Raw genomic sequence first — 22,280 nt, forward strand, 5'->3', positions numbered from 1 at the left:
TGAAGATGACCTGAATCAGTTCTAACTGCTTCCTGGGGGTTAGAACAAGAGCAGGACTGGATGCAGAAGAGATGCAGATCAGCACTTACTGTTACTTTCAAAACTGCTTAAGCTTGTTAGAACTTCATATTTGAGAGCAAAATGTTTAAAATTTCTGGTCCACCATCAGCTTAGGTAAAAGTCAGGATAAAGAATGACACTATTGTACTGTGACAAACTATTTGTCTGCTTGATATACAAAGGGAATGAGCTGAATGGGTTAGCTATCAGCATTTATCAGTGACCACAGTATTGGATACTCCTTTGGATAATCCTCAATAATTTGGAAGAGCATACCATTTTCCATCTCTTTTAGGGTTGTCTTGCAGAAAGACAATGCTCTCTGCTACCTGGTCTTTATGCAACAGCGAACAAAGCAAACCTAGGCTTGGCCACTCATGATTCCCCTGAATTAGTCTGTTTGCAGAGTATTAGTCATAGAGCCAACACCTTTACAGGTCAGCAACTCTTTGGGAAGGTTCCTTGGACTCCACCTAACTTTAAAAAAGACAAAGAGACGGCTGCAGAACAAAGGTGGTTCTGATAATCTAGCACTAATTATATAGAAGCATCTGCTCAAATAAGGCCTTCCACTCATTTAGTAAACACAGACTAAAAAGGAATTATAACATGAACTCTTTTTTCTGAAGAATTTTAATGGTCTGTTGGACTGTCTGGACTGCCCGACTACATTCCCTGTGGAATAAGTACAACATGCAACAGGAGGGAAAAGCTAAAAGACTTAATGCAAAGATTTTGACCTATGTAATCATTGTGGACAGTGTAGGGAAGCAATCCGGGTACCAATATTTGAAAAAGAGACCAAAGAAAGAGAAATAAAAGTTATATTACAAAGTATTAGGGAACAACAGATACCTGCATTTGAATAGTTACACTACCAGGGGTTCCAAAGAAAATGCAGCAATAAGCATCCTGATCTGAGCAATTCCTAATTTAAGACTAAAGAGACCAACGACATTAGAGCTGAAGACTTTGTAAAGGTTGGCTTATTTTTTGTTTTAATTAGAAGATAGGAGTCTATAGATCTGGGGTGCAAGAAGCACACAAGAAAAGGCACTATTTTGGTAATGCAAAGACTAAGTCATGACAAAACTATTTGTCATCAATTTAGATCTTCAGATGAACTACTGGTAGGACATTCTTTCCTAGGGTGGCCACTGGAAGAGAGACTCCCATGGCAGGAATGTAACCCAATAGGAGAGATTACCTTGTATTTGAAGCATCTCCATTTAGTTCAAATTTTAGCATCTAAACTAAGGAAAAGTGTACAAATGTGCTGTCTAGTACTCTTAGAATCCACAAAAGGCTCTATTTACACTGTCCCCTTCAGTAAGTTATACAGTGAGTTTAGAAGAGGAGGTACCCAGGGAATCTCTGCTGCACAATTAAGGATTTTCTTAAAGATCACAAATATTTTATTTTCAGCTTCTTGGATTCACCCTGGTCAATAACTCTGTCATCTTATTCGTTCCTACACAGAAAAATCACATTTAACTCTTCTAAAAAAGTGTTAAAATGTAAATAGAAAAAGAAGATCAGTTGTTCTCAGCATCTGGTGGTTCCAAGCTCTTAGCACAGCCACAAGAAGAACTGAAGCTCAAGTTCACATTGTCACAGCTCAATGCTATTACAGTGGAAGCAAAGTCACATTCAGAAGGTAAATGAGACAAGATCTGATCAAAATCCTGTTCACAAAGTCTCATTGTGAATTTCAGTCGACTTACTTTCCTCTTTATGGGCCTGTTCACATACAATTCCTCTCTGAATCACAGCAGGAGTAGTTAAAATCTCTTTATCCTGAGACACATGCCAGTGTCCATACAAGAGTTCATCTGAATATTTACTTGGGTTTTCTGAAGGTTTGTTAAGTCTCAAATGAAAACTCAAGCTTGGATATGCCCATCTTGAATATAATACAGTTTTGTACCCAGTACAAAACCAGTATAGGTTGTACTGTAAGAGGGAACTTTTGCTCAGAAGTCTAAGGACTGATATATGTCTGTGAAGTACATTGGCAAAGCTAAGAGGAGGCAAGAATTGTTCTATGCATATGTATCCTGAGCCAGCATGCCCAGTCTTTGCTTTCACAAATACAAATTTCCCTTTCAAATTTGCTCAGGAGTCAAGAAGCATCCAAGGGGCTTCACTGTGCCATAAGCCTCTGGCACCCAGAGAATCATGACAGTACAACTGCATTCACCTCTGAAATGAGGTATACAAAACCCCATGGAATAACCAAACAATGTACATCACATCTGCCAACGTGGGTGCAGGTCACAAGTGTAATTGCAATCTACCACTGTGCTGCTTTGAATTTCTAGAGTACACAGCAACCTGGCATAACAAACATTGAGACATCCAAAGCAAATGGTCTAGCAAATGTTCAGGGAAACTCTATATCATACACTTACCGGAATGTGTCTCTCCCCCCTCCCCGTAAACTCAAGCCTACTTTTTTGGGAACCGTTAACAGCATTGGGCTTGCCAAAAACTTTAGTCACCTGCTAACTATATCCCTTGTCTACACCCCCAAAAAGAATGACTAAAACTTTCTGTATGTAGCATTATCCCAGAATATCATCTGGTGGAATTTACAGAAATCCAGATTTTTCATTTTTTAAAATAAAGTCAGCAGCTAGATGCTGCTTCTTTTTATCCAATGTTACAATTTCCACAACCTTCATAGCTGGTGATTAAAAAAAATATAATTTTAATATTACTTATGAGGGCCTTGACTCTATATATCTACAACATTAGCACGTCAACATTATAGGGATTTCTGTGCACTGGGACACTTCCTGATTTTGTTTGTTCTGGAATATTTCCTGCCCAGGCCCCTGTCAAAATGAGATGAGATCACGTATAACCATCTCATACCTACAGCAAATTGAATTTTAAGCCAAACTCTATTCTGGTTTGGTTTGGGGTTTTTTTAGACAACTACCACCTTAAAAAACAGAGAAAAATATCCATATATGTGAATCTTTCAGTGAATGGAGACAAAACCTCTGGTATTTCACTGAAATAAGAGATTTTTAGTTTGATCTGGTTGGTAAGTTTGGGGTTTCCTTTGTTTTCCTACCTACTAGTTTTGAGGCTTCTGCTGTCCAGAAGGTGATTAGCAACTGCTTTAGTGGACATCCTTAAGTTTACTGACACTTCCTCCAGGAAGGTGCTTTTCAGAAGAAGCAGTGGATTTGCTCTGAGGTAAAAGCAGAAAGCTAATTTCTCAACTGATATAGCTGTAACTAGGATTTTCTTGAGATAAATTATTGTTAGCTGGAGTAAGAATCCCAGGATTTTCCTTAATTCTAGCTTGCAAACAAATAGATAATTCTCTTCAGCTCAGAAAACTGCTTCCCAACCAATCGAGCCTAGAAGTTTGTCACTCAGCCATTACTGGGTTAACAGTGGTGACAAGACAGCTGTACTTCCATTTCTGGAAAATACAATTATACTGATAGAATACCAGCATCAAGTGTTTTGAGAAGTACAGGAAATAAAAAAGCAAACAAACAAAAAGCCAACCCTAAATCTAATCATGTAAATTCAGTTAATAATGGTCATCATGGCACAGCAAGTAGATACATTCCTCCATGTACAATGCATATGCAATGGCTGTCACAACTGACCGTTAATATCTGATCTGTGGCTGGAAGTTAATGAAGGAGTTACCTAAAACCTCCTGGTTCAAGAACCCAATAGGAAAGAAAAGTGAAAAGAACCCTGCTCCTTCCAGACAAGTCAGGTGCTGTGGATCACTCCTCTAAGCTACCAAATCTACCTGACATCACATCTATAAGCACAAAGGGTAACCACAGAGCAATTTTAAGTGGGGAAATGCTTAATATCAACATTTTCACAATTAGAAGGCTAATTTATTCAACCTCTTTATTTAACTGTTCATGAGGCCATGCTGTGAATTGAGTCAGGGAACTGATTTGGCTAAAAAAATATCTGCATGGTTTTTTTCCCCTCTTTCGCTTTCTTTGTTAAAGGCAGATCCTGATCACTCTCCTTTCCATAAACACTTCGGCTTGTACCACTGAGGGACCAGCAAGCCACTACAGAGGAATGGAGCAGCAGAAAATGCCTTTACAAAGCACTCAGCAGCAGTGCTGTGTATTAGGAAACCATGACCTGAACCCTCCAGTTCAGGAATGCTGCCCCACACTTGGCCAAAAGGCCAGGGCTGCCCGAGCCAAAATAACTTCTTTCCTCATGAACTCTCAAACACTGCTAATCCAGAAAGCATGGGGGATAAAGATCAAAAATGGAAACATCCTTCTCCCCTAAAACAGACAGCAGAACTTAAAAGCTAGAGGCATTTTTTTCAATTGTTTGCTTAATGCTTAATAACCAGTATGCATTGCATTGGTATTACAACTGCCTTTTGTTTACTAAAATGTGATGACCACATAATAAACCCAGTTTTATTGTCATTTGCAGCCTACTTCAGTGAGGGGGTGGGGAGAGGACTGGGGAGTTTCCACAGCTCATCCAGAGCTTTAGCTCTGCCTAGTATAGCGATAAGGGAGCCAGCTAGCACTGTCCTGAATAGCTGACACTAGGAAATGGGCTGAAATCATTAAAACTATCAACACAGGATGAGACACATCAAGAAAAGAAATGAGACAGAAGGGGAGAGAGGAAGAAATCTCATACCATAATGAGATGTTTATCTATAAAAAGTTGCCCACTTCAAAGCAGGAAGAGCTTCAACTCCTTGGTAAAAAAAAAAAAAAAAAAAGAGCTTTTAATTAAAAAGATCAGTCAAAGATTTTCCACAGTCAAGCAGCCTCAAAGAAACTATGTGTGGAGGAGGCTGAGAGTAATTTCTAACATGATTAGTCCATTCTTCAAACTCAACAAGGTTTTATGAAAGTAGCATTTCTCAAGATCTAGAAGATAAGGGTTGTGGAAATATCCTCTGTCCTTCAAAGAGCACTGTCTCTTCCCTTCTGACACCTCCGTCCTCACCAGCTTTTGCTCAGGAAAAGCCTGCAGAAATACTGTCAGAGCCTTGTGCCTCTCCTCCTGCGGCAGGACAGATTGTAAGCCTAGGACTGATGGATAGTCAGATAGATACTCAGCTTTCAGTTAAGCAAAGTTACTGCCATGTACTTTAGGAGGTCTGGAAACATAACATAAAATATTTCTGTACATTGCTTTAGCCAGCCAAAACCAGGCTGTCTTATGCACACAACCTTCCATTCTACGAAGGTTTAAAAACCTTTGAAGATTTAAATAAATTGGACTGCTTTTCTGGAGCACTCTTTTGTTCAAGGAATGGTATTTGCAGATGGGGATGGATATGACATCACTGCCTGATCCCTTTGCAGCATTAGAATATCAGCATTATGGCTGATGCTACACGCTCTTGGGAACAAGACTTAGACCCACTTCTGTTTGGTCATATAATTTTGTTATGCTTTTCTTTTTGTCTTCTGAGAAAACAAAATTTTGACAATTCACCCTTGAACAGGTAAAATGTTACTTTTTTTTCCTATAGACAGCAATTTAGCAACAGATCATTGAAAGCAATCAAAACATAACTAATTATCATTCAAATTATCCTGAATATTGGTCACCATGGCAAAGAAACGCAAAAGAAAAGTTAAGGATAAACTACAATTCAGTAGAGGAAGAAAGAAAAGTCCGCCAACATAAGTACAATGCGTCAAATGACTAACAGCACCCTGTCCCTAAAGCCCCTTTCCATACATTAACAAATATGACTCCACTGAAAGTTACTGGTAAAATTCTTACTTGCTTCAGTAGTGTCCTACTTTCACCGATGATTTTTAACACTTAGCACCAAAGCATCCATCAGGACAAGAATACAAGAGGAACATAACTCTGCTCATAGGACAGATGCATTTACTTAGTCCCTAATATTTTTTCTAAGCAACTGAAAAAAATTCCAATCGAGATACAAAAACTACACAGTTCTATAATTTTGGTAGCAAATGGAAGAATATATGTCCTTGTTTCAACCAACACATCCCCTATGCGTGCTCAGACCTGGACCCTGCAAACTCATGTTAGCCTTACATTTTCCCAAGGGTGTATTTTTCCAGTCATCAAAATCAAATTTGCCTGTAAGAATTTTACATTTAAATTTCACTGTTGACAAAAATATACAGCTTGTTAGTTGTGTGCTGTGCAGCCTGATTACAAGGACAGAAAACTGCAGTTCTGCTGTAATTCTATAGCCTGAGAGAACTGACCGATGAGCACGGATCATACAAGGACAGAGTACTCTGCCTCAGAACATGCAATCCATATCTATTGATGCTTATTGAAAAACATTACTGCTCCATGAAATATAACAGAGTGAACATTTCAAAAGAGATCTGTGAACACATGTCTACTGTGGATTATGGGAAGAAAAAAGTTGATGCATGGAAAATCTAGCATCATCAGAGATCCTCAGTTTTATATAATCTTTAATCATCATGCTCACATTGCCTCAGAGATCCTCAGTTTTATGAACTTTAATCATCATGCTCAAATTGCTTGGATACACCATGGGAAAGTATCGAAAAAATAATGAAAGTATCAAAGATTTCTCAACCTGCTAGTGGCAGTCTAAGAATTACAGAAAAGTCAAATTAAGTCCTCTTCAGGCAATCAGTGCCAATGAAATCAGAGAAGTACTTTGCTTCTGTTTTACAAGCTCATGTTGTTATGAAAGCTGTGGAAATCAGGAGATTTTATGAAGACTGAATTAGTAAAATAGAGGAGGAATTGAAAAGAGAAAAAAAATAAGAGAAATTACTTTGCTGAAATACTAGTGGAAGCTCCAAAGTACAGGACTGCTTCTGAACAAACTTGTGAATACCTCCAGGGCCCTGGCAGGTTTCAATAGGAAGACCAACGTGCAATACTTGCTCAAATTTCTTTGGCTAGCTTTATAGCTTTAAGATCTTGAGGAGCCAAGTATAACCCAAACAAAAAGTAGTAAGCTTTGTTTTTTCTCCAAGGCCAGCATTATTCCCTCCTCCTTTCACCCTTTTCACTCATTTGAGTAATTCAATACTGTGTCAGAACCAACACACAATCACAACCATCCACTGGCTGTTTCCTTATCACTCTGCCAATGTCAAGCCATTTGCAGCATATTAACTAAACTAATAAAGCAATCTTCAAGAAAATTAGCTTTTACATTTACTATCATACTGTAACTTTTATTCATAGATACTAAAACACCACCGGCACTGGGACAAAAGTGTAGTATGCAGAACTCTAACCATAGGATGAGCTCTTGCTGACCAGCTCATTCAGTAAGATTCCCAGCAGCAGCTCTCTGCCTTCATCCAAGAATGGCTTTAATTTTCATCAGCAAAACAATCTAACACAAAACAAAATGCATAAACCACATCCTGCTGCCTGCCATGCCCTAAAAGTTCTTCTTGTAAAAGCTTTGGTCCTGCCCACAGAGAAAGTACTCCCACTCAGCACATCCTCCAGCCAATGCTGAAAACTGTTGTAAAGGCCCTTGCCCTAGCATAAGAGAACTTATTGATCTCTTCCATTAATGTAGCATTCATTGGCCTCTCATCTTGGGATCAGGGGACCTCAGATTATCACTTAACTCTGCCTCAAACAAGTAATTTCAGAGGCAGCAAGTTAGTCATACTCATGACTAAATTCCTCTGAGAGGCCAGTCCAAACTGTGACATAGTCTCTTGGCTGTACTCATTCCACTGGCCTGCAGAGCAGAGAAGGCTACTGCCATTTGACATCTGCTTGTCGGTATTTCTGAAGTGATTTAATAATGTCAGTCCAGTCAAGACACATCACAAGACTAATCAACAGAGCTGGCCCTCACTGGCCTTGGAAGAGAAGCTTAAGTCAAGTAAAAATTACTCTCCAGGGGAAAATAAACTTCTTCAATACCAATTTAATCAGCAGTGTGTTACTACTCTGAAGAATGAGAGCATTTGTAAAACCCCCATGCAAGAATGACTCGTGGGAGGAAGAGGTGACTAAGGAATTAAACCATCCACTGGAGAGCAAATTGCGGTTTGTTGGCTCCACTGGGAACAAAAGGTCTACAGCTCACTGCCCGAGCTCGGAGAGGACATGACTTGCTGTCGGTATTTCCATGAAAGCTGTTATGTGATTCATTAGCTTTGCTGGCCCCTCTCTCCTCCCTCCCTTCCCCCCACACCATCATTAAACTCATCTGTTCTCTTGAGCTCTTGCTTGGCAGAAAGGGCGTGCTGACATATAACAGAGTTAAAATGAATGGCTCCCATGTTCAGAAGAAAGGAAAAAGGAAGAGAAGCAGATGAGAGAAACTAAAGAGAGTACCCAGAAAAGGTCTGACTACACACCCTCCAAAAAAACCCAGAAATCACAAGAAATAATGATGTGTTTCTACAATACCCTTTATCTTGAAAGTCTCCGTATTTCTATATATACTATATATCCTACTCTGAAGAATCCCTTCCTCAAAAATAAGATGAAGCCACCCCTAGGCCAGGACAAATCAGATACAAGAAAACAGATCAATACTGGCTTAGTGTATGCACTGACATTTGATATTCTCATCCAAGCCATGTCAGCATGTTTTACAAATAAGCACAGTCCCAAAAAAAGTCTAACCCTTGGATAACCCCACCCGTCACCTTGTTCCAACTACAGAAGTTAACATTTCCCATTCGACTGCTTCTTTCAAGAAAGTTTTTGTATGTATTGAGTAATTTTTTCCACCTCTTCCCAAAGATATTAATCATCACATCACCTGCAGATGTTTAGAGGATAAACAAAGCCCCACCATCACCGTGTCAACCAATGTCAAAGAATCTTAGCACTCCTGTTCAGAAATACAGACTGCCTCACTTTTTCCAAGGCAAACTAACATTTGAAAGGCTTCTTCTCTGAATAAATACTGGTGCACTGGATAACGTTGCATTCTTCCACACAACTCCCATGAAATGTTCCCACTATTTCACAGGTGTTCTGGCGTATGTTTGTATATATTAATGGTTCCTTTAGCTTGAGGCGGCCAGTCTCAGAAACTGAAAACTAACTCTACTGACAAACTGCAGCGATTTTCACTATTATTTTACATCTTTTTCTGTACTATTTTGTAGGCATTTTCATTCTAACACCTCCACGTGCTTTGTAAATATGAATATTGACAGCACTCAAGTACAGCAGGAAAAGCGACCACTTACCCATTTTGCAAGCAGGAAAGATGCAAACTTGGGTCACACACCACAAAAGTTCTTACAAATGATTGTAAAAATGGTTTAAAATTAGTTTCAAATTAGAAGTCAGGAAAAGCCTGTAGAATCTAACCTTATAAGCAATCTCCTCAACTCCTTTTTAGACACTTTTACACTCTTAGGAACACGTAGATTAACTTAAAAAGAGATGATATTGAGCTGTTACAGAGTCTTGTAAATCTTCTCTTCAAAACGTACTCAGACACCAGCAATGGATTACTTTGCAAGAAAGATGCAATGTAGGATGTCTTCCCTTTCTCTGTCTTCACTTCTCCACAATCCCTTCCCTCAGCTAGCTACATTTTTTTTCAGATTCCTCTGCACTAAGGTGTAAGCTTCAAACTGCTCAGCTTTGGGGCAATGATTTCCTTCCTGTTCCTTGACAGCACTGACCAGGTCACCCAGAACTTGGGGTTATCACAGCTGTATCTTTATATCCCAAATCTTGATTGTTAGCTGTAGAGTCAGCATCACTCACATGGGTACTGTCAGACTCTGAAAGTGTTGCTTCTAGGACCTGTATTATTTTATTTAGTTTTGAAACTAAACTATATCTTTGTCATAGAACTGTAGCCTCGTTAATCAAATGCATCCCCACGGCCTGTTATTCCTATTTATACTCAACAGGAAAGCCTGTTAAAGTATATCATACTCTCAAAAGTACATGAAAATAAGTATTTTACTCTAGGTTATAACCTATGTCTTAGGATCAGATTTTTAAAGACTTAAATGTCCAGGTCACGATTTGATTGATTGTAGTTAAAGCTGAAACATAAACTAGATCAATAAAAACATTTCTGGGGTTTATTCTGGTTATTCCAAAAGGACCAAACTTAGAGTACCGTAGTTACTCAAGATGTAGGCATTCCTGACAGTTGAATTAAGTTCATCCAAGCAGAAACAAAGCCCAACATAGATACTTCCGCGTATCACACTCTAATGTGAAAACCAAGTTTTTGCATCCTAGTTGTCAAAAGTCAACAGAAATCGTGCTTCAGATGACTTTATATCATATATCTGACTTCCACAGCCAGAGCTCTCACACACAAGAAATAGTCAGAATTTATTCTGTCAGCAGAGATGTTCCTGAAACTTTTTTCATGATTAAACAGTTTTGAGCATGTAGTTCAACACAAAACGCTCTGTGTTTTTCAGTGATATTCATACCTTATGAACAGTGAAGACATATTAAAACAAGACTTAGTACAGCCTACATTTAAAAACTGAGAAGAGTTTTAAAACTATTTAGGTGCAGCAAAGGCATAACCCTTTCCCCTTCAATAAAATAAATCACAGGGCAAGAGAAAACAAAGGATGAAAGAGATTTTCAAAACCCACAGGGGGTCTGCACGCTCATTTATCATCTATGTTAATAGTAATAAGCTGTTCAAATCCCACCACTGGCCCTGCAAAATCATGGTCAGTTTTCTCAGACTCTGATCAGAAGTTAGCAGTGTGCCTCCCCATGCTTTTATTCATCTCTGAGTTTATCATCAGTATTATCCCTCCTCAAATGACAGTAACATGTTTAGTTCCAGCATAGCTGTCAGTGGAATGATTCCAGGGCCTGGGGATGTAGGCAGCCATACTTTCAAGCCTAAAGTTCAACTTTCCCTTAGGGCAGCATTTCTTCTGGTGACTGGATACTGGCAGCTTTTGTGTTCTTCGTTACCCTGCTGATTAACATACTGCTAGAGAGTTCTCCACTACACCTAACTGCTGTTCCAGCACTCACTGGCAGATCTATTGTGAGAGATCCTAGGGTAGCAATGCAGGGATGTCTGCCTCTTGCTTTTCTTCGCAATACTAGAGATCAGGCACATATGTATTTGCTTTTAAAGCAATTGCTACAGATCTAATTCAAAGTTATAAAGAAACCCTGATCAAGCAATAACAACTTTAATAGATTTTTGTGAATGAAATTCCCATGGCAACAGTATGAAACAGAGTGCCAGGAAATACAACCGATTCCAGTTTTCTGTACGTGAGAAGGTTCTAAGCTCGATCAGAAACTCAGAAATAAACAGCAGAAATCAGCAGGCCTACTGTTTTTTCCTCATTCAGCATTTGAGAAACAAGCAAAATAAATCAAAAGGCAAGCAGAACAGTATTATGGCATCAGGAACAAATTACTAGCCTTCCTGGAGTACAGTACAGACATTTGGCACAAGGGGAATTAGATATACCTGATACTAGCTAGCTCTTGGCTTTCTATAAAATCTGCTACTGATTAACATGCAAAGCACTACACTTCTGAAGGGACAATGGTGGGAAGACCTTCCACAAAGGCATCATTTTAAATTCTAAGGCCTGAAAAATTTCAGGCCTCAGGCCACGAACAATGGTAACGCAGCCAAGCTGCAGATCCTGACAAGTTGTACGTACAGCACTAGATCTGCTTTGTAACTTTTTAGCTGCATCATGCAGACTATGTAAAATAATATCTGTCAGGCATTAAGGTCCCTCCCTTGTAGGCATTCTGTTCCAGCCAGCAAAGGATTTCTTTCAGAAAAGCTTCCCTAAGGACGGTGCTGTGATCTCAGGTATGGAGCACTAACAAACAGCATTTACAAGGCACAAGGTAAACAGCAGTAATTTCTCTAGCCAGCTCGAAGCCATCAGCATTAGCTATGACAACAGCCTCTGTTTCCGCTCAGTGGGACGCTGCGGTTAAACCCCCCGAGAACAAAACCCCATCTCCTGCAGTTACAGCCCCGAAAGCCGCAGGCAGCAGCCCCGGCATTTCGCACGATCCGTACAGACCTTGGTCGTGCTCCTCCGCTCGCCCAGGCTGGTTGCCCATCTTCGGTCACTCCCCCGACTCTTCCCCGAGCTCCTCTAGGACCCCGGCGCCCCGCTCATGCTCGGTGCCAGAGGCGGACCTGCCTCTATCTGCTTTTAACGTCTACGCTTCAGTCAACTTAAAAAGGGGAAAAAAAAAGTCAGCTCCTTCCTAGTTCCTGGCACCAGGAACAGAGCCTGCTGCTCATGCTGAAGCAGCTGTGGCTCTCCCTCCTACCTCATTACAATATTATGCACTGAAGGCCGGCCTGTGCAGTTAATTAGCTGCCTGACTGCTGGAATAAAAGGAGGGGGAGAAAGAGAGGCAGAGCAAGAGCGAGCTCGCAGAGAAAGGAGTGTCTCAACGAGCAGTGCAGGCCACCCAGGGGCAGCAAGCGCAAACTGCAGGCGGTTCGAAGAAAGGCACTGATTTTACCAAGCTCCCTGAAGCCAGGAACCAAGCTCCACCACGGACACGAACTTCGCTGGGACACTTGAGCAGGGCTTCAGCCCTGGCTGCAGAGGGGTGGATGGCCAGAGCTGTTTCTAGGCCATACACTACTACGTTTCAAAACAAAATACTGAAATGCAGCTGGGAGTGAAGAAGGGCAGAAGGAACCTCAGCAAAGACAAGAGCAGCCAAATGCCTCCAAAGCAAAAACAAAATTCATTTTACCCCCAATTCATGACACCCAAAGCATGCTCACCATGGAGCAAACAGGCCTTGCCCATAGATCTAAGTACACTGTTGAGTAGAGATACACTTACGTGTCTGGTTAAGGACAGCCCTTAGCTACGCTGTCACGAGAATTAGGGGACCAAATTCCAGAAATGCTGAGCATCTTCTGAAAACTTAGATACCCAAAAGATACTGAAATGGAGATTGAACTCCTCTGAAAACCTGACCATGATTGTGAGCATAAGCCCTTTCTGAAAAGTCCTATCAGATTTGTTGCAATATCTTCTGGGGTGATTCCTGGATAAGCTTGAGCATCCCCAGCTCTTCTTAGCCTCAGCTGGTGCTAGTCAGTATGTTGCAGGTTCATATCCATATGATAAAAACAATGCACAGAATACTATTAAAACCTAATTCTCTTTGTTGAAGTAAGGACGTGGTGGTTTACTATTCCTAAAAATCTATTACAGCGATTTCCAAAATTCCCTCAAAAGCACTGAAAAAACCAACCAAACCTGATAGCCACTGCTACATCTAGAAGTTGTAACCACAAATATGATCCACATACTGTATCTCTATCATCAATATTTTTGACTGTGACTTGTACTGCAAGAGCAGCTGCATGAGGCAGGCCTACCCAGAGAGGCTGGCCAACAGCCGATCTTTCAAAGAAAGAAGATGCTCCTCTCTGATGGACTCATGATGTGCATGGGCAACAAGAATACTGAATGACTCCAGTGATCAGTTTCCATTACATGGACAATTAACAGAATCATCTTAAAGTCTTGGTTTCAACAAGTGGGTAAAAAACAAATTCAGAAATAATAAACTAATGTGTCCTAGGCTCAAAACAGATTGAGAATAAAACATACAGAAATTAATCTAGCTTGTTGTGAATCAATTGTTTCAAATACAAAAATCTGGAGATCATTCAATACAATAGAAACAGAATCTTGCTGGTATTTCAGTATAACAGGGTGAGTTAGTTGTCAGTCTTAAATTTTCCATTGTTCTTGCTCTGACACTTTAGGGATGAAGCTGAAAGTTCTCATACAGCTGTCTATATTTGTATGACATTAAACAAAACTGTCCACTTTATCTTATGACATGCCAAGTATGCTTTGTTTAATGAATAAGCGATATAAGTTCTATAAAATGGATCATTGATAGTGCATTCTTTTTCTAAAAGTCATCTTATGGTCTTTTAAGTCTTGCATTTTATTAGGATGGTATGAGCTTGTCCTTCTCAAAGGTACAGATACAAATGTCCTCCAACTGCTGTTGAAACCTATCTCCAAGAAAAAGAGATTTTCTTCTATTATAGACTAAAGAGTGACTTCTGCTTTTCTTCAACAAGATTCACCAGAGGGATTGCATTAGCCAAGATCATCTCTTGGGCTGATAAATCCTGACACTGAACATTTATTATTTCAACACCTGCTTTCTATTTCTGTAACACAAAAGGGAATAGAGTAACAGGGTCCCAGTACAGTATGGGGTGCAAGCCTGGAATAATTATAAAATGTAATCACTGAGTCAGAGCAAACACACCTGAAATCTGAGCACTATAGAAGAGTCATTACTGGAAGAACCAATCTGTTATTTTTGACAGTGGCATGAAATATAAGTCAGAACATTCTAACACCATGATAGGGAGAATGATGTCAGGCAAAAGACTTCTAGCTCAAGTCCACAGTGAAAGGTGAGGTATGAATTTTAAAATACGGCTATAGCCTGAGCAGAAGTCATGGATAAGAGATTACTGTTTATGGAGCTTGCAGCTCAAATTGAGGAAAAAGAAAAAGGAATAATGGCAAGTATGACTTCTAGTGTGGTGGCTAGGTAATAAATTATGACAAACACATGGCTAAATCTTTAGGTAACTATTTGTTATCTGAACATTTTACATCACCTTCCCTTCCTCCTCAGTAATAAAGGTATAAAAATGAATGAATGAACAATTTCATCTCTATAAAGCAGATTCACTGATTTCTTCCTAGGCATGAGATTTGACTCATCCCTTTGCACTATCCACTTGTGGGACTGCCAATAAAACCCCACAAACATCCCTTTTCTATGTAGTGAGAATGGGAATGAATTACTCAAGGTGCAACATACATAATTCTTCCAACTCACTCTCACTAGTCAAATGACAGGACTTACTCGCCAGGCATAACCTTTTCTTGCATCCTCCTCTCACAACACAGCAAATGAATTAGCAAAACTTATGTTGAAACTGTAACCCATGCTCAAAAGAAAAAGTGTGAAGATGCCACAGAATGATCTCAGACTTGCAGTGGCAGAAAGCTGACAGTCTCTTCAGAAGGCTAAGGTCTAAAGAAGTTATAGATGCTGAGCAGGACCCTCCAAGGGCTAGACCTTCTGGCCAAGACTGATACTAAACTGAATGGGCCCTAATGGTGGACATTGACTATCAATACCAGTGTCTACACTATCATGCTCTACTTCTTCCATTAATGCTAAAGATTTTATAAGTGCTAAGTACATATGTAGCATGGTAAAAGAAATCTACAGAGATGTGTATATATGCACACTAGTGGACCCCAAAGTATTAGGAATATAACATCTATGTTGAAATCCAGAAGAAAGAGCAAATGTGTTTTTAACCATGCTAAAAACTAAATTTTTGTTGTGAGAATAATTGGCGAGGTCATAGTTAAGTTCATGGCACAGAACTACAGCCTTCCAGGAACCCAGCTGAGATGTGGCTGTCAATCCCTCCCTCTTACTTTACTGTATTAAAATCTAATGTAAGCCAAAAGTTACTGAAAAAAAAAACAGTGGAAAAAAAATTATACAAGGAATGCCAAGCCCTCTCCTGACATGCATGCCTGTTAGACCTGGCCAGCTTTGCGTTCCTTTCTTTTGCTCCCTCCCATTCTTTAAGTGCAAACACAATGGCACTCTGCCAAGGCATTTTGGCTGCGATACTTTTAGACCTAGAAAATTTGTGTTAAGGATCATTTCTCTTCAAACCAGCTGAAGGAAAGCTGATAATTAACCTAGGGCAGGTAGTCAACACAAGGTTGTGTTGACTTTGCTAAGCAACTTCACTAAAGAAGCCTGAAAAGAAATGAAAACAGACTGAAAGATCGTAGATTTGTACTATTTGTGGACCATGGAAGCATTCTCCTTTCTGTTTAGGTATCCCTAGCAAGGCTTTTGTGATCACCACAGTTTGCTTACAGCTGTAATGGATCTTCCCTATACATGTTGGCTTGAGCAAATAACTGTCAACAATTTAATGAGTTAAGTCATTACAGTCTAAGATTTAGCATTTCAGTATCCCTACCACACATTGAATCCTCTTAACTGGCTCAGGTCCCAGGGTGGTAAACACGTGCCACCAAAGTCATTCTCAGGGGAATATACAGCAGAGAAAAGGGTCTCTATTTCACAGATTGTTTTAACAAGAAGTTGCATGCAAAAATCCTAAAATGTGTCAATACAGATTCAGTGCAGTAAACGTAAATTGTGAAGTAGATTAGGACAGCAAGAAAACTGAAAAAGGTACATACTGCAGACAGTGTTGTCAGCAGAAGTTAATTCTTACTTGTTTAATAATGCAAGATGACTGCAGTCAGCCTGTGCATGCCTCTCAAAAAAACTGTTATCCTTAACAGGATCAGGTATTGGAAATCCCAACAGACAGCCACTAAAATGCATTGTGCTCACTCCATTCCCAGTTACGGGAAAAGGTTCATACAATACAGCCAACAATAGAACAAAAGAACAATTATGTCAGTCAACCTTCATATGCCACCCTCAGAACAAGAGAGGATCCATCGATAGACTTCTGTAGTTCAAGGAATCATGGGACTGAGATCTCAAGCCAACCGATACTGGAGTTTAATGGTAAGACTACTGCTATTTTTTCATTAAAGAACTACCGACCTCCTTCTGCCCTACTGGAACGAGGGCCTTTTCCGATTAAAATATCCTACCGGAGTAACATAGTTATCAGAGGGGAAAAAGAATCCTGAAGAACAGTCATGTGAAGCAGTGCCTGCTCCAAGTCATTCTAAGATGTAGAACTGTCCATGGGTTACAGAAAGAAGGAGCAAAGATTAGAACGTGAAAATTTAACATGGCAACAAACATCATACAGGAACTTTTTCCTGTATGAATTTGCAACAAACATATGCATTTGAGTATGCAGGCTATCACAAGAAAAAAAAAAATCATTGTAAGAAATAAGAGAAGCTTGACAAACAGCTGCCTTAAATCGAATCTGGAATGCTAAATTTGATCTACCTAAATTCTTGAGCCTTCACTTTAGAGGTTAGTGGGTGAAATCATCTAAAATGGTGCTAAAACATAGCCTGATTATTTGATACGTGGGGCAATTACAGACAGAGGAGGTATTTTGCTAAGTAATGTCACAGAGGTTAAGGTACAGATTCACATTTGCACTGTTATGTTACAAACAACCATGCAGATATTTATAAGTGTGTGTAGATGTCAACATGCATATCCAGCTACATGTAGAGCTGTGGATGTAGACATGTATTTCCACATTGTTTTCCATGTTAAATTCCTGCAATATACTTTGCCTATTTGAATGACATCTTGACAAAGCAATTTTTTTGTGTCTTCCTTTCCTTTTTGTATCAGTTCTGGAGCTAGAATATCTTTTCCTTGGTAAAAAATAATAATTATGCAAGAGCTGTGTCTTGTACCTGGAAAGGGTAGCAAAACATAACCAGCCTTCCAGATGAAGTTTTAAAGCATATTTATTGTTCCTGGGAAACCCCAGATGAGATCAGTCATTTGGTTTCTAGTGAAGTCTTGTGGATCAGAACACACCAGCCTCATTAGTGTCTCTATCTTTCACAAGAAAAATGAGACAGTAACTAGACTGAATGCAAAGTACAGCGACCTTTCTACAAACCTATAGTAGTCCTTTGATGTGACAGATCACAAAAAGCAGGGCCTGTCAAAAACTGATGTATGAGAGAGTAAAAGGGCCCCAAGGTCAGAGAGCTGTCCTTCAAAAGAAATCACTTTCCTTTTTCCTGTTCTAATTGGGGGGCATTAGCATCTTATGAAGAATTGAACTGTCAATTAGATTTTTTTTCCAAGGATTTTTTTAAAGAAAGCTTTTATTAAGAAAAATACTTTTCTTGAGTTTTCTGACCATGTAAAGAAAGCTTCTGGTCTGGATTAGCTTCACATTAACGTAAATGGTTACCTTCACTTGCCAAGCAGAGAAATTAGCAGAAAGAAGACAGACAGTAAATTTGATAGAGATTCTATATATTACTCAAATAGGAATCTTGAAGTGACAGCTCTATAAACATGCAGGATGCTCTGAAACCTGTAGTCTACCACATTTTCAATTTTGATGGGTAAGAAGCATATCTAATAAGTGATATGTGCAATAAATCCATACACCAGTTTCCCCTCTAAAATCAACCACAGTTGAAGTTGTTCAAGTTCCCCAAGTGACACCCATACTTTCCAGCACTAACACTCGTAGGGGCCAGTCAGCCTCATTTAGTTGAAGCCTCTCTTTTCTGAGTATGACTACCAACACAGAAAAGCTATAAGCAGCTACATTTGGGGGAAATAAAGATTTTTCTTTTTATATAAACTACATGGCAAACAATCAGTGACGGACAAATGGACTAACAGTATGCGCTCTACTAGCACTAGGAAGGAACTGAAGTTATACAGGTATCATATTTAGTCATTGGGACGTTAACTCTGACAAGTGGGCAGGAAAGTGAGTGACAATTCACAGAAAAAACTCATGAAAATGGAAGCTCTTCATATTGGAACTGAACATTCAAACCAAACTGTTCCACAACAGAATATAATCTTCAGGTCCTTCTATAGCCTTCATTGATCATGCCAAATTTCATGGTATTTTTATTTTACTATTTAAGTTACTGGGCGTATTACAACAGCATGTTTTGTACAGCTTCATTTCTAATGCTGGCAATGTTCCATTCCAAGATGAGTAGCTTTTGTCCAGGTAACCCACAGAGTTCAGAGTGTCAATGCTAGATGCCTAGGGGATAATTGAAACTGTTAATATCTTTGAGTTTGCCTCCTCTGTTAGCACTGTCTCCAACCATTGACGTTAATCAACTCAGCAGGCACGCACAGAGCGCAACACACTTTTGTTGCTTTGGCTGAAAATGTGTGCCAATTATTGATTTTCCCATTTTATGCATAAAAATAAATGGCCATTTCTGATGGAGCACGGGATGAGTAGGCCATCCCTCACATTCCTGCTGGCATCTTGGCTTCTGCTGGCCTCCAAAGATATAACACATCCCAGGATTATTGCAAGAAGGTATAGTACCCGTCTTCTAACATGGATTGAGCTTTAGAGTGATCATGAGCTTGTCAGTAAAATACCCAAGATCTCTATAAGTAATAAGTTTGGTGATTATAACATTGTTATTGACAGTTTCCTACTGTTTCTAAGGCAAATTCAATAGGTCTATACAGATTTAGACTTTACTTAGGAATAAAGAGATAAGCTGAGGAAGCAGCCTGAGAAAACAAGTACATCTATCTGTTACTTACATTTCAATGATAACTGATACTTCATGTTGTAGCTGGCAGAACAATATATTTGTGAGAAATGGGGATGCCTGAAGTATTCTGAATGCTTTTGAATTACGTGCTCGCAGCTCTGCCCCAGCCACACATCCTGGCGGTATCTCTTTTCTAACATCCAGCATAAGATTTTTTTTGTACCTGACAGATAATAGCTGCTGGCACTGAAATAACAGCAAGGAAGCACATGAGCATGATTAAACTAGGCAGCCTTGAGGGAAATTTTCAGAAAGTGCTCCCTACGAACTCCCAACTCAAGCAAGTGACAGAACTGAGAGCACGGATTTAGAATTATTTCTAGGACCCATTGAGCAAGTAATCTCACTTGTCTGAACCCCAAATTTTCCATTTGCATACCAGTACTGCCATGCAATGCTCTTCATAAGAAGTATATGATGACATAAGAAGCTTCGAAATTCTCTGTGAAATAGCAGTATTTAAGGTTATTTGGCTTGCAAACCTTGAAGGATCAGAATCTGAAAAATCACTGATTTCCTGTAGTCTTGAACCTTAAGGAGAAGAGACTCCTGGTTCTCTAAAGTTCTCTATTTAAAACATTTTAAAATAATTTATTTACTATATGGCTTCATAGATTGGATGGCTTTACAAATACATGCATTAAAATAAACATTTTTCAAGGTTAGTGACTTCTTCATCCTGCTTCGCAATTTTTCCAGCTCTTTTTCATCTACTGAAACATTAGAAGCAATGCAAGAGCTCTAAGTTTGGCTTTAACGTAAAACCAAATTGCTACTTCAGGACAGTACATATAAAGACATAACACTGCAGATAAGGAAGCTGTATCTAAGACATTTATTTCTCCCTGCATGTTATTTCCCATTACTTGGGATTTCAAAACTGCCAAATAGTTACAAAGCCAAACATCACAGCAGAGAACTTCCAGCCAGAATCCGTCTCCAGTTCCATTTGCTCAACTCCACTCGCCAAGAATGGATACATGAGATTGGCCTCATCTCCCTTTAACTTGCTTATGATTTACTGTGTTAGCTTCCAACAAGGCAGACAGGGGTAGTTATGTCCGCAAAAGGCTAGAATGAATAACTTAAAATCCACGAAGGGCAGCATACAAACAAGCCTATTTAAACAAGCAATCTTGATGTCAATTATTTATTATCTGCACCATTTGGAACACGTGCTATTGCTCAAGGTCAACACACAAATGTTGGACAGTCACACCCAAAGAAGAAACCTAAGCTTTTTTTATTTCCATACCTTGTTTCTTTTAATTTATCTTACACAATACTATAATACCAACTGAGTACTACCAGAGTTTAGCTGGAACTGATACGATATTATTTGAGTAAAATAAGCAAATAGCTCACTTGAATAACAAAGAAAGCCCAATCTAAAGAGCACAAACAAGAAGGCGGGGCGGGGGGGGGGGGGCGAGAAGATTTGATGCCTGCAGTTAAGACACAAAAGGAAAATGCAGAACTGATGAAGACCAAAGAAAGTGGTTTCAGAACAAAATTTCAAGATTTACACAGTTGGCTATGTACACAAACATCTGCATTTCCCAGCTACAGGAACATTCTTACTTGGATTAGCTCCACAGTCAGTTAGCATTGCAGTGTAATCTTGATCACAATCAGAGACTATTTGGAATGCCATTTCAATAAAATATAGCAGCTGAAAATGTTCTCTCCTGTTTTACTTAATGTTCTCAGGAACATGTTGTGCCCTCTGTCATATCTGATTTTTAGTTTTCCTCTTAGCAACAATATGCTGTATTGTAATATGCCTATTGGTATTTTTTCACAGTGTGACAATCTAAAAGTAGCACTCAGTTTTGTAACCTTGCTCACTAATATCTAGCACCATTCCGTGGCCATGATACTGACACATATTCTCAGAATATAGCTAGATTTCCGAGCGCCCTTTTGGACTATGGAACCACAGTGAAAATTAAGATGTGTAAGATACAGGTCTTTTTCTATGCATACCTATAATAGCCCCTATAAGATCTGGGACAGTTCTCTTTAGCTTAAAATGAATTTTAGAGGGGTAGCACATATTCTTCATGTTTATCTACACGATATACATAGCTCCACACTTAGATTCTTTTCACTTAGCACTAACATTCCCATTCATACTTCTACAAATGCTGATGCAAAGCAATATATGAGGTCAGATGTAATGCTGTATTTTAAATTGGCAAAACAATACCCAGATGTAACTTGACCTCCATAAACCATTTTACCCTTTGTATTTAAAGTAGTCATCATCATAAATCTTATCCTTCCTCCAATCCCAGTTATTATACATGCATGCATTAGGGGGCTCTCTATTCCAGTGCTAGTATTTTTGTATCTGACATATGTATTCCATTCTGGACTCCCTGCAGTGCTGTTTCCCTGGCTGCATTCCCAGGATCCTATGCTGCATCATCTGTACAGGTTTTCTTCTCCCTGCGTTACTCCTCCCAAGCATCTTTTGCCAGCATCATGCCTCTTTATTGGCTGGTGAATCTCAAATGCCTTTGGATACGACTAGTCACTATGAAATTTGAGGATTTACACACTGATTAACTGCAGAATAGGATCTGTCTTTGGGTTACTGTGAAGCATTTATGCTGTTACAAGATGCATAATTTTATTCCAGGGGTAGGAAAGGTTTTTTTCTTTAATTCCCCCCTCCCTGCAAAATCCCTTTCTGGTTAGTAACGTTGTTCTGTCACACAGCCAAACCCTGCAGAGGCTGTGACAAACAGGGAGGTCATGGTCAAATTTAATAAGATCTCACATTCCCTTGGAAATGCCACCAGGGAGCAGACAAAAGCAAGCGTTTGCTGAGCTCCTGGGGGGAAAGCAGAGCATTTGCACGGAAGCCCTTGGTATGCAGATGGTGTCGCTGCCTTTAGAAACAGGCTTAGATTTGAAACCAATGGGAACAAGCTGATGGGGCTAACGCTG

General features: G+C 39.5%; 1 protein-coding gene across 8 annotated transcripts in view; it reads right to left on the reverse strand.

Moving 5' to 3' along the window:
* The window catches only part of SPECC1 (sperm antigen with calponin homology and coiled-coil domains 1), a 100,623-nt gene that overhangs the window by 51,651 nt on the left and 26,692 nt on the right, over positions 1 to 22,280 (reverse strand). For 2 of the 8 annotated variants that reach the window (XM_054847417.1, XM_054847422.1), the window contains exon 1: positions 12,063 to 12,363. The exons of 5 other annotated variants lie outside the window; for them this stretch is intronic. In XM_054847417.1, coding sequence (XP_054703392.1) covers positions 12,063 to 12,102 — 40 coding nt within the window. In that variant the 5' untranslated portion in view covers positions 12,103 to 12,363. Of the gene's footprint in view, positions 1 to 12,062; positions 12,364 to 22,280 lie in introns of those variants that run through there. One more of the 8 variants, XM_054847418.1, reaches the window with a different exon arrangement.

The sequence above is a fragment of the Grus americana genome, chromosome 19 (genome assembly GCF_028858705.1).
Source record: "Grus americana isolate bGruAme1 chromosome 19, bGruAme1.mat, whole genome shotgun sequence".
Lineage (NCBI taxonomy): Eukaryota > Metazoa > Chordata > Aves > Gruiformes > Gruidae > Grus > Grus americana.